General features: G+C 39.6%; 1 protein-coding gene across 1 annotated transcript in view; it reads right to left on the minus strand.

The window, feature by feature from the left end:
* The window catches only part of PTPN13 (protein tyrosine phosphatase, non-receptor type 13 (APO-1/CD95 (Fas)-associated phosphatase)), a 209,859-nt gene extending 200,319 nt beyond the window's left edge, over positions 1-9,540 (minus strand). Inside the window, exon 1 of the mRNA XM_006885322.1 lies at positions 9,426-9,540. Coding sequence (XP_006885384.1) covers positions 9,426-9,540 — 115 coding nt within the window. The remainder of the gene's footprint in view (positions 1-9,425) is intronic.
* Positions 9,541-11,897: the final 2,357 nt, after the last annotated feature.

An 11,897-nucleotide genomic window follows, 5' to 3' on the forward strand; every position in this document is an offset into this window, starting at 1 on the left:
TATTTAGATGCAATCATATTGATGGCTGTATTCTTTGATCTTCTGCAACAAATGCTTCAAGCCCTCACCACTTTGAGTAAGCAAGGTTGTGTCATCTGCATAATTCATGTTATTGATGAGTGTCACTCTGCTCCTGATGCCACATTCCTCTTCACAGAGTCCAGCTTCTCAAATAAGTTGCTTAGCATACAATGACTAGGGTAATAGAGAATTGATGCCTTTGAGTGCACACCTCCTGCATAACTTTCATCCTTTCTCCAGGTTCATAGGGTTTACCGAGGCAAGCTATTGTGGAAGTGGATGCCACTCCTGCCTCCAAGCTTGTTTTAATCGGGGAGCTTCACCAAACACTGTTCACCATGAGTAACAAATGGCAGCAAATGGCAATCCATCAGTGTGGTGTTGTTAGATGCCATCAATTTGATTACGACACATAGAGACCCTACAACAGACTGCATCTGAGCTGTGGTGCTGGAGAAGGGTATTGACTATGGCATGGACTGCCAGAAAAACAAACAGGTCTGTCCTAGAGAGGGTGAAGCCAGGCTGCTCCTTAGAGGCAAGGATTCTGAGGCTTCGTCTGACATATTCTGGGCATGTTGCAAGGTGGGACAAGTCCTTGGAGAGGGACATCATGCTTGCAAGGGTGGAGGGATGGAGAAAGAGAAGACCATCTATGAGATGAATTGATTCAGTGACTGGGATAATGAGCATAGGTGTGTCAGAGACCGTAAAGTTGGCACAGGAGAGAGTAGGTTTCAGGGCTGTTGTACATACGGTCATTATGAGTCACAAGCAACTTGACAGCACATAACAACAACAAACAATAAGGACTGAACAGGTATGGAGCCGAATACAACCCTGATGCACTCCCTTCTTAAATTTAAACCATGCAGTGTTTCCTTGCTCTATTCATACAACAGCTTTTTGGTCTAGGTATAGGTTTTCATGAGCACAATTAAGAACTCTGGGATTCCCATTCTTCTCAGTGTTAGCCTTGTTATGACCCACACAGTCAAATGTCTGCATCGTCAATAAAGCATAACCAAGGGGAGCTCTGGTGGCCTAGTGGCAAGAAGCTGCAACTAGGATCCCAGAGGTGCACGGTTCGAATCCACCAGATGCTCTGCCGGGGAAGGAGGGACAATCTCCTCCTGTACCAGTCAGATCTGATTTGACGGTACAAGCACACAAAAATAATAAAATAAAAAATTAAAGCATAACCAGACATTCTTCTGGTATTCTCTACTTTCAGCCAGGATTCATCTGACATCAGCAGTGATATACCTGGTGCCACGGCCTCTTCTAAATCCTGCTTGAACTTCTACGTACTGTTCTAGGAGTTTTTGATGGTCTTCATCAGGATTTTGCTTATATGTGATATTAATGATATTGTTCGATAAATTTCCACATTCTGTTGAATCACCTTTCTTAGAAATGGCAATAAATATGGATCTCTTCCAATCCATTGCCAGACAGCTGTTCTCCAAATTTCCTGACATAGACTGGTGAACATATCCAGAGCTGCATTTGTTAATGGAAAAGAATCAATTGGTATCTCATCGATTCCAAAGGCCTTATTTTGGGCCAACACCTCCATTGCAGCTTTTATTTCCTCTTTCAATACCACTGGCTCCTGCTCATATGGTTTCCTGTAAATTTTCAGTGTGAGTTCGTTCTTTCTGATACAGTACTTCTGTGTATCCCATCTTCTTTTGAGGCTTTCTGGGTCATTCGATATATTACCCATAACATCTTTTAATAAAGCAACTCAAGGATTAAAGTTGTTTTTTAGATCTCTACGCTTAAGGAATGCAGAGTGAGTTCTTATCTTTTCATCCCTCAGTTACAGCTCTCTGAATAATCGATTATAATACTCTGCTTTGTCTCCACAAGCTGCTCTTTGAAAACTTTCGTTCAGTTCTTTTACTTTGGGATGTTTTCCTTTTGTTTTGTCTTCTCAGTGCTCCAGTGAAATTTTTAGAGTCTCTTCTGACATCCATTTTGGTTTTTTCTTTCTCATCTTTGTAATGATCTTTTGTTTTCTTCATGGATGAAATCCTCAATATCATCCCATAACTCATCTGGTCTTCAATCATTGGTATTAAATGCTTCCAACCTACTCTTAAGATGGTCTTGAAATTCAGATGGAATAGATTCAAGATCATTTCTTCATTCTCTTGAACCTATTTTAGTTTTTTTCACACTCAATTTGAACTTCCACATTAGTCATTGATGGTCTGACCCACAGTCCACCCTGGCCTAGTTTTGACTGCCAATATTAATACGCTTCTACAATGATTTCTTACACAAATGTAATCAATCTGATTCTTATACAGACCATCAGATGAAGTCCATGTGTAAAACTGTCATTTGTGTCTTTTATAAAACAATTTTGCAATGAATAAATCACTGAAAACATAAAATTTGATCATTCTATTTCCAGCCTCATTTCAATCACCAAGCTCATATTTTCCAAATACTATTTGTTCTTTACTGTTTTCTTTCTTTTTAAAAAAATTATTAACTCAATGAAAATTTACAGAGACTTTGGATTTCTATTCATTCATTGTTGCACTTTTCTCCCTTCCCAACCCTCCTCCCTAGTACACTACTGTCTTGGAAAAGTAAAAGAAAAATTCTTTGATTGTTTTACAAGCCTTCCCCCCAGGTGCACTGCACTATGCAGCCTTCGCTCTGGACTTCTGTCATGACAAAAATATCTAATCACATATCCCTTTTAAACCATTGTCTCCCTCATCCGTTTCAATGCAATATATATTATTTATCCCCATCTTTCTCAGTCTCCCCTCAACCCCAAGGTCAGTCCTGTTTTACAACAGTGGCACCATGCAGTATTTGTCCTTTTGTGACTGAGATACCTCACTCAGCACAATGTCCTCCAGGGTCACCCATTTTGAATAATATTGCATGAGTTCCTTGTTTTTCAATGCTGCGTAGTATTCCATTGTATGAATATACCAGAGCTTCTCTATCCATTTGTTTGCTTATGGGCACTTAGGTTGTTTCCAAGTCCTTGCTATTGTGAACAAAGACGCTATAAACATGGGTGTGCATATATCTGCTTGGGTGTCATTTATATTCCCAGGTCAGGTAATATATTTCCAGTAGTGGAACTGCTGAATCAAATGGTATCTCTATTTGCAACTTTTTGAGAAAGCGCCATACCACCTTCCACAGTGGCTGCACCATTTTACACTCCCACCAACAGTGAATAAGGGTTCAAATTTCTCCACAACCTCGCCAGCATTTGTTGCTTGCTCTTTACTGTTTTCAACTTAGCATTCCAGTCACTAACTATCATTAACAACTTATCTGTCAACAACTTCATCTTACTTGGAACCACAATTAATACTCTTAGTACCAGCAATCAGGAAATGGGAGATGTGTTGCACTGGGAAATCTGCAGTTAAGGACGTCTCCAAATTACGGAGGAGTAATGATGTCAGTTTGAGGATTAAGTTGCATCTTATTCAGGCCCTGGTCTTCTCACTTGCTATGCATTTTAGAGCTGGACAGTGCATCAAGATAACAGAAGAATGGATGCCTTTGAGCTGTGGTGTTGGAGAAGAGCACTGAACATCTCTTGCATTGCCAAAAGGACAAACAAATATGTCAAAGAGTGCTCTCTGAAGTCAAAGATGATGAAAGTCACATATTTTTAGTAGGGGGACTTTACCTGGGAGAGGGAGATGATGCTTGAAGCTCAACATCAAGACAGAGTCTCACAACTGGGCCAACTGGTAGTACAATGATAGACAGAGAAGAGATTGAGGTTGTTGGCAATTACAGTTTGCTCAGCTTCACAATAAAAACAACCAGTCAGGAAATCCAAAGACAAAGTGCACTGGGAAAATCTGCCGTCAGTACTCCACAGTACTAAGAAACAATGTTATCAGTCTAGAGACTAAGGTGCATCTGATATAGACAGATAATTCTGTCTTGGAGATAGTGAAACCAAGTTTCTCTTTGGAGGCTAGGATTTTGAAGCTCTGCCTCACATACTTTCAGCAGGCAGCCAGGATGGACCAGTCCTTGGAAACGGACAAGCTTGGATGGGTGCAGGGACAGCACAGGAAAGGAAGACCCTGGAGGAGATGGATTAATAAAGTAACTGGGATAATGAAGGTAAGTGTGTCAGAGTCAGTGAGACTGGCTTAGGACAGGGTAGGCTTCAGAGCTGTTGTACATGGGGTAACTATGAGTCACAGGTGACTTAATGGCACATAACAACCACTTTGACTCTCAAAGATTTGTTACCATATTCTTTTGCTTTAATAACTTGCATAAAATTAAATTATAACCTCTTTCAAATTCAGCCGTTGGCAGTGTTCTGAGCCTCTCCGTTGTCTTTTTTCATAGTTGTATCAAATTTGATGAGGTCCACGTGTATAGTTGCCATTTACACTTTTTAAAAAGGTATTTGCAATGAATATTACTCTGGTGTTGAAAAATTCTACTATGCAATCTTCCACATCACTTTTATCACCAAAGACATTTTTCCAACTTTCAAGCCTTCTTAGTTTTCAACTTTTGCATTCTAATCACTGTTGCTGCTGTTATTTTTACATGCCATCGAACTGACTATGATCCATAGCTATACTGTGCATAGCTGAAGTGTACCCTGCCACTCCCATCATCACTAATATACTTGAGTTTACTGTTAGGGACTGTGTCAATATATCTCATTTAGGGTCTCTATTTTCTGATCCTTCACTTTTACAAACATGATGTCTTTTCCCAAGCCCCTCCTAACAATATGCCCAAAGCACATGAGATGAAGCTTCATTATGCTCACCTCCAAGAGGCTACCTGGCTGCATTTTTTCAAGATGTTCTTTTGAAAGCCCATGGGATATTCAGTACTCTTCTCAAACACTACATCATTTCTTCTTCTACCATCCTTACTCATTCTCTAATTTTCAGATACATAGCAAATAAGTGAAAAGGCCCTGGATGCAATCAGGTACACCTTAGTCACTAAACTGACTTTGGCAAGATCCTTGACAGAAGATTTTCCCAATGTGACATGTCTTTTGATTTCTTGACTGCTCGCTTGAAGAGAAAATCCTGGACAGTTTCAATTCTTTCTCCATCTACCTCAATGTTGTCCCCGTGGTAAAGATTTTTGACCTAGTGGTAAGGATTTCTGTTTCCTTGATGTTGAGATGTGTAATCCATATTGAAGGCTGTTATCTGATCTTCTGCAACAAGGGCTTCAAGACCTCTGTACTTTCAACAAGCAAGGTTGTGTCATCTGCATTCCAATCACTAGTAAACATTAATGCATGACAACTGCATGTTTCATCAGTTTTAGACAATAATTAAAATCATCACTTTCATCCTCACCTTAGGCACTAGAGACTGGTATATGAATTTGAGTAAAATGAATAACTGTATTAACATATAAACTTTGTACTTCAGGATGAATGGTAAAATGTCCTCTTTTAAATTTTCCATTGTGATTTGAAAATTTATGGAGCAGAATGGCTTTTTGATTCAACCATTCATACACTGTTTTATTGCATTAATTATTATCCTCACATTGTATCATCACTCTTCACATTTTGTCTCTGTGGTTCTTGTTTCCATTCATTTGTTCATCTCTCTCTTTCTACCTTCTGAGCTTTATCTCTGGGCAAATGTTGCAGCTGTGATTTTATGTAGTTGATTGTTCTAAAGAGTGAGCGTCTTCTTTGTATTACTATCCGCCTTACAAATATGTCTACTGGAGCTCTGGTGGCCTGGAGGTAAGAAGTCATGCTGCAATCCTGAAGCCACATGGTTTGAGGCCACTAGCTGCTGACTGGGAGAAGGAAAGGCAGTCTCCCCCACACGATTAACTATGGGTCTATTCTGACTCGATGGTGCACAACAACAACTGTTTTCAAACTTTGCCACATGTGTAAATTCAGTTCCAGATTCAAAAGGCTAAGGGTCTTGATCTCAACAGCTCTATCAGTCTCTCTCAAATCAGGTTAGACTGGTCACTACTGTCATTCTGAATGTTGTTCTAAATTGACATTTTCTCTTAGAGTATGGATATAATTTCATTTCTCTTTAATTTCTCATTTCTACTGTAGCAGGTCATGCTGCTGTTGTTATATACAGTCAATCTAGGTTGAAAGCAACCTACGGCTGACCCTCTGGCAGGTTTTCAGAGACTAAATTGCATGGGAGGAGATTTTCCATTTTTTGTTTGTAGAGCAACTGGTATATTTTATCTGCTTCCTTTTTGTTGGCAGTACAACTCCTTACCCCTAAGCCACCAGTGCTCTTAGTAGACCATTTGGGTTGTCCAATCAAAGATGGCCAACATTAGTCCATTACAACAATGAAGTCAATTTGAAAACTAAGGTGGCCATGAAACCATGATCTTTTTCAATTACTTTGTATGCATGACAGAAGAAGACTCAGTGCCTCTGAGCTGTGGTGTTGGAGAAGAGTACGAATTGTTCCATGAACTGCCAAAAAGAAGAAACATATCTGTCTTGGAGAAATGTGCAACCGGGGCATTCCTGAGGCAAGAATGGTGAAACTTCTTCATTTCATATACTCTGGGTATGTTGCCAACTGGGTCAGTCCTTGGAAAAAGACATCATGCTGGAAAAAGCGGAGGTTCAGAGAAAAAAAGAAAGCCCCTCAAGAAGATAGACTCAATGAGAGTATCACATCCTTCTTATGTGTCTGTCAGTTTGTTGAACTGTGGTGATTTGCGTGTTGCTGTCCCACGTTAAGTTTAGAGACTATATCTAGTAAATACCCACTAAAGAAAGAGGATATCTAGTAAGTCTACCATAATATTCAATAAAGTACACTGTAATTGCCTTTCATTGACAAATATTTTACACTTAAGACATTTAATCATTAGTAAAATATCTGAAAGAAGAAAAGATCCTTAGATCTTTGCAGGATACAAATTGTTTTTTATGCCAAATCAGTCATGGCTAGGGGCAGTGATCTTACTGTTGATATAATAAGAAATATGAATTCTCTGCTTTCTAGACTTATGCTATACTTACTGTCTGTTTTACTCACTAGACACATACTATCTCTATGTGGTCCACTCTTCACATGCATCTCTCTGATCAGAATGGCTCCCTTCAGGGCAACAATGGCATCTACTTATTTGAATTTTCCACACAATGCCTTACAAGTAAAAGATATTTCTTAAATATCTATTAATTGTTGATGATGAGCTGAGAAATTCCACCAACAAAACATTCCTTAGGAAAAACACTTGGAAAACAACTATGAGATATCATCTCACCCCAGTAAGAATAGCAAAATATAACAGAACAGCAAGCAACAAATGCTGGCGAGGATGTGGAGAAACTGGAACTCTTATTCACTGTTGGTGGGAATGTAAGATGGTGCAACCATTGTGGAAGGCGGTGTGGCACTTTCTCAAAAAAATTGCAAACAGAGATACCATTTGACCCAGCAATCCCATTACTGGGAATATACCCCAGAGAGACCATGTCTGCCATCCAAGCAGATATATGCACACCCATGTTTATCGCAGCTTTGTTTACAATAGCAAAGAGCTGGAAGCAGCCTAAGGGCCCATCAACAAACGAATGGATAGAGAAGCTGTGGTATATCCACACAATGGAATACTACACAGCACTGAAAAACAAGGAACTCATGCAATACTATTCAAAGTGGGTGACCCTGGAGGACATTATGCTGAGTGAAATATCTCAGTCACAAAGGGACAAATACTGCATGGTGCCACTGTTGTAGAATGGGTCTGATATCAGGATGGGGGTACGACAGAAAAAACTGGATAAATTATGTATATTGTATTGAAACAGATGAGGGAAAGAACAGATTAGAAGTGATATATGATTGAGTATTATGGTTAGCACAGGAATACAGAATTAAGGTTGCATAGAGAAGTGTACTTGGGGTGAGGGGTGGGGGGAAGGGACATGGGAATTGTATACTAATGAAGGAATTTTTTTTTTCTCTCTCTCTTCGGAGGGGGAAACGAGCTGGTGTGGAGGGGTGGGCAGGGAGAAAATTGTGGCAATGAATGAATGGAAATCCAAAACCTCTGTAAAAAATAAATAAATAAATAAAAAAGAAAAACACTTGGGAGAATGCCTACCTCCTCCACATTCTCCAGAACCTATACTTTTGATGTACAGGCAATTTCCTCAAAAATTAAACCAAGACAAAGTAATGGAGTTTGTACAAAATAGAATTTCAGGTATGTGGTAAAAGATAAAATAAGGAACTTTTCTTCAATTAAAAATCTTCAAACATCTAGTTTATAGCAGAAGTAGGTAGGCTCTAAGGCTGGTTTATTCAAGCTCTTGTTCTTTGCTCAGAGAATAAGAAGAAATTTTTAACATATGTTTCCAAACACTTTTCCCTGTGCTCTAGGTACTTTAGCGCTCAATCTGTGGTTACCTCCTGTACTCATCAAAAGGTTTACTAGACTCCAAAATGTTGGCAATTCTATCCTCCAGTGAGTCTCAAAATTTTTATCACAGAAACCTCAATGGCTTTTGAGCACATAAATTCCCTGGCTCTATTCCCAGAATTTCTTATGCCGTATGGTTAGTACAGCAGTTCTGTGGTAAAATTCTCACCTTCCATGCCAGAGACCTAAATTTGGTTCCTCACCAGTGCACTATACGTGCAGTCACTACTAGTTTTTCAACAGAGGCTTGTATGTTGCTATGATATGGAATAAATTTGATCTTAGCTTCCAAACTACAACTATGACTAAACACCTGGCAAATGACTTATAAATGTCAGCCAGTGAAGACGCTGTACCTCGTAAAGTTCAATCTACAATTAATCACGGGATAGAGTAGACCAGGCAGCATTTTTTTTTCTGTTGTGCATAGGAATGTGTTGTGACATGGTTATATTTGATAGCAACTAAAAAGAAGAGTGCACTTGCCTTTCTGATTCTCAAGCAATGTTGATGCTGCTGGTCCAGGGACCACACTTTGAGAACTATCAATATGCCCAAATCTGTGCCTATTTCTTTTATGTTCCTTTTCTTTCTCGTGGCCAGATCAGGTCCTCCTATTTTGGGCTCTACATAAGCCCTCTTCTGTAAACTTTACCACGGTTGCACTTCCCACAACTGTTTGTATTTTATTAACAGCTATTGTCTACACAGGACTTTATAAGCTCCCAAGAAGTAGGCGATGTTTTCTATTTTAATTACAATTATCTTTCTTACAGTGGGCACAATTCCAGATACATAGAGGTAGAACAAATGAAGATAAGATCTGAACTTTTACAGGCCCAAGAACCATGATTAAAGCATCCCTTCCCACATGTTGCAAAAGACGCAGAAATAAAGACAACAAAAAAAAGATCCCTTCCCTGGGATCTAGCTACCGGATACTAATAATAGCAATAATAAATCAAACATCTTACCTTTTCTGAATAATTCTTGGAGACTCTCGGCACTTTGATTTAATACAGCCCATATTTCCTCTTCCTGCAATGGTCCACCCCGAACCTCCAGGGCCTCAGCTAGTGACACGTGCATATTACCTAGAAAAAAAATATAATAAATTATACACATCATCAACTTAATTCTACTTGCACTTGCAGTGGTAAAAGCTGCAACCCTTGACAAGAAACGCTATGCCTCAAATTAGCCGTACATTTTAATCTTATGGCTTTAAACACATAAAATGTAAGAAATTGAAGGGAGAAGCTACTCAAAGCTCTCAACTATCAGAGAATGAAAAGACAGAACTGGAGAAGGGCGATGGTGGTGTTTACTTCACAGAAGATACAGAAACCACAGGATGCTTGATTTCCAAAAGTGTCAATGTGAAGCCAAACAACCAGATTGAAGTGAAGAAAGGCCTTCAGAATGCAGTTCTGAACTTCACCTTGTTGTTTGTTGTTGTTATGTGCCGTCGAGTCGTTTGCGACTCATAGCGACCCTATGTACAACAGCCCTAAACCACGCTCTATCCTGTGCCAATCTCATTGCCTCTGACACACCCATCCTGAGTGCCCCAGTCACTGAATCAATCCACCTCATAGAGGGTCTTCCCCTCCTGCGCTGTCCCTCTACTCTACCCAGCATGATGTCCCTCTCCAAAGACCTGTCTCTCCTTGCAACATGTCCAAAGTATGTCAGACGAAGCCCCAGAATCCTTGCCTCCAAGGACCAGCCTGGTTTAATCCTCTCTACGATGAATCTGTTTGTTTTCTTGGCAGTCCATGGTATAGTCAATACTCTTCTCCAGCACCACAGCTCAAAGGCATCAATTCTCCTTCTGTCCTCCCTAGTCATTGTCCAACTCTCTGATGCATAACAAGTGATTGCAAAAACCATGGCCTGTATCAGGCGCACCTTAGTCTCCAGAGAGACACCGTTGCTCTTGAGTACTTTAGAGAGGTCCCTAACATCAGACTTTCCCATTGCAATACGTTTTTTGATTTCCTGGCTACTGGTGCTAAGAGTGTTGACTGTGGAGCCAAGCAAACTGAAGCGGTGAACAATCTCAATCTCTTCACCATCATTCCTGATGCTACCGATTGGTCCAGTGGTGAGAATTTTTGTCTTCTGGACATTGAGCCTCAGTCCATATTGAAGGCTGCAGTCCTTGACCCTCTGCAGTAAGTGCATGAGGCCCTCCTCGGTTTCAGCAAGCAAGGTTGTGTCATCTGCATAACGCAGATTGTTGATAGATCGTCACCTTACTCATTCCAAACAAGGAGACTCTACAGACATGGAGAGAGACGTTGGGAATAAGATGAAATAGTTTTTCCATGTACTGAGTGATTTCTACATTTCTGATATATATGTGCTATAGTTATAAATTTTACACTAAATACATTTTATAATTTCTATACTTATCTTTGCTGTCAATTCAGCATTTGCCAATTTACCTCTAAACATCAGTTTCTCCACATGTAATACACTATTGTTGTTTTTGAGTCAGAAGCAACCCTTAGCTGACTCTCCGGAGGATTTTCTGATGCAGTTAATTGCACAGGAGAAGACTACCCATTTTTCTCCTTCAGAGCATCTTGTAGATCTGAACTTCATGCCTTCAGGATTACAGCGCAGCTTCTTACCCTAGGCCACCAGAGCTCCCTCAGATGGCATGAGTATAGTAATAATAATGGCAATTATTTGGAAGTAGTTTTGACAATATGAATAGCAGAGGGCTACTGAGACATTGCCAAAAGATGAGGCGCTAAGGTTGGAAAGCACTCAGATATATGAATGGGGAAGAGCTGCTTTTTCAAAGTAGCATCTTCTTTAATGATATGATACCATAAAGCTTTCAGCTGACAAAAGACCTTTATTTCCTGATAGGATAAGACTCAAAATGAGGAGAAACATATGCAAACAATTTGTTGATAACTGGCATGTGGAATATATGAGACAAGAACCTACCCAAACTAGAAGTTATAAAAAAACAAAAGGGAACTTCTTAAGATAAATACTCTGTAATAAATAAGTTCAAGTTGTACAGAAGACACTGACAAGAAATAAGGCCCAGGAATTGATCAAACACCAATTGAGTGTTTCAAAAAACAAATGGAGCCATGGACATGTTCACTACCCAACGTGAAGAAATCTGAAATATATCTGGCCAATCGACTTGAAGATATCCAAAATGGCTCCTATTCCCCCCTCCCCAAAAAAGCGATGCAGCAAAGGATAGAACAATAATGCTAATATTACATGCAAGTAAAATCTGGCTGAAGATTATTCACGTTTCATTTAGAAAAGGCTATGGAACTAGGATGTTAGTGTCGATGTCAAATACATCTTACAGTTTGCATTCCCAAGAAATGGGATCCAACAGAATATGGAATTACAGGACAATATCATTAATATCATATGCAAGCAAAATACTGCCGAGGGTCATTTAA

The sequence above is a fragment of the Elephantulus edwardii genome, unplaced genomic scaffold (assembly GCF_000299155.1).
Source record: "Elephantulus edwardii isolate Elephantulus edwardi_28Jun2011 unplaced genomic scaffold, EleEdw1.0 scaffold00042, whole genome shotgun sequence".
Classification (NCBI taxonomy): domain Eukaryota; kingdom Metazoa; phylum Chordata; class Mammalia; order Macroscelidea; family Macroscelididae; genus Elephantulus; species Elephantulus edwardii.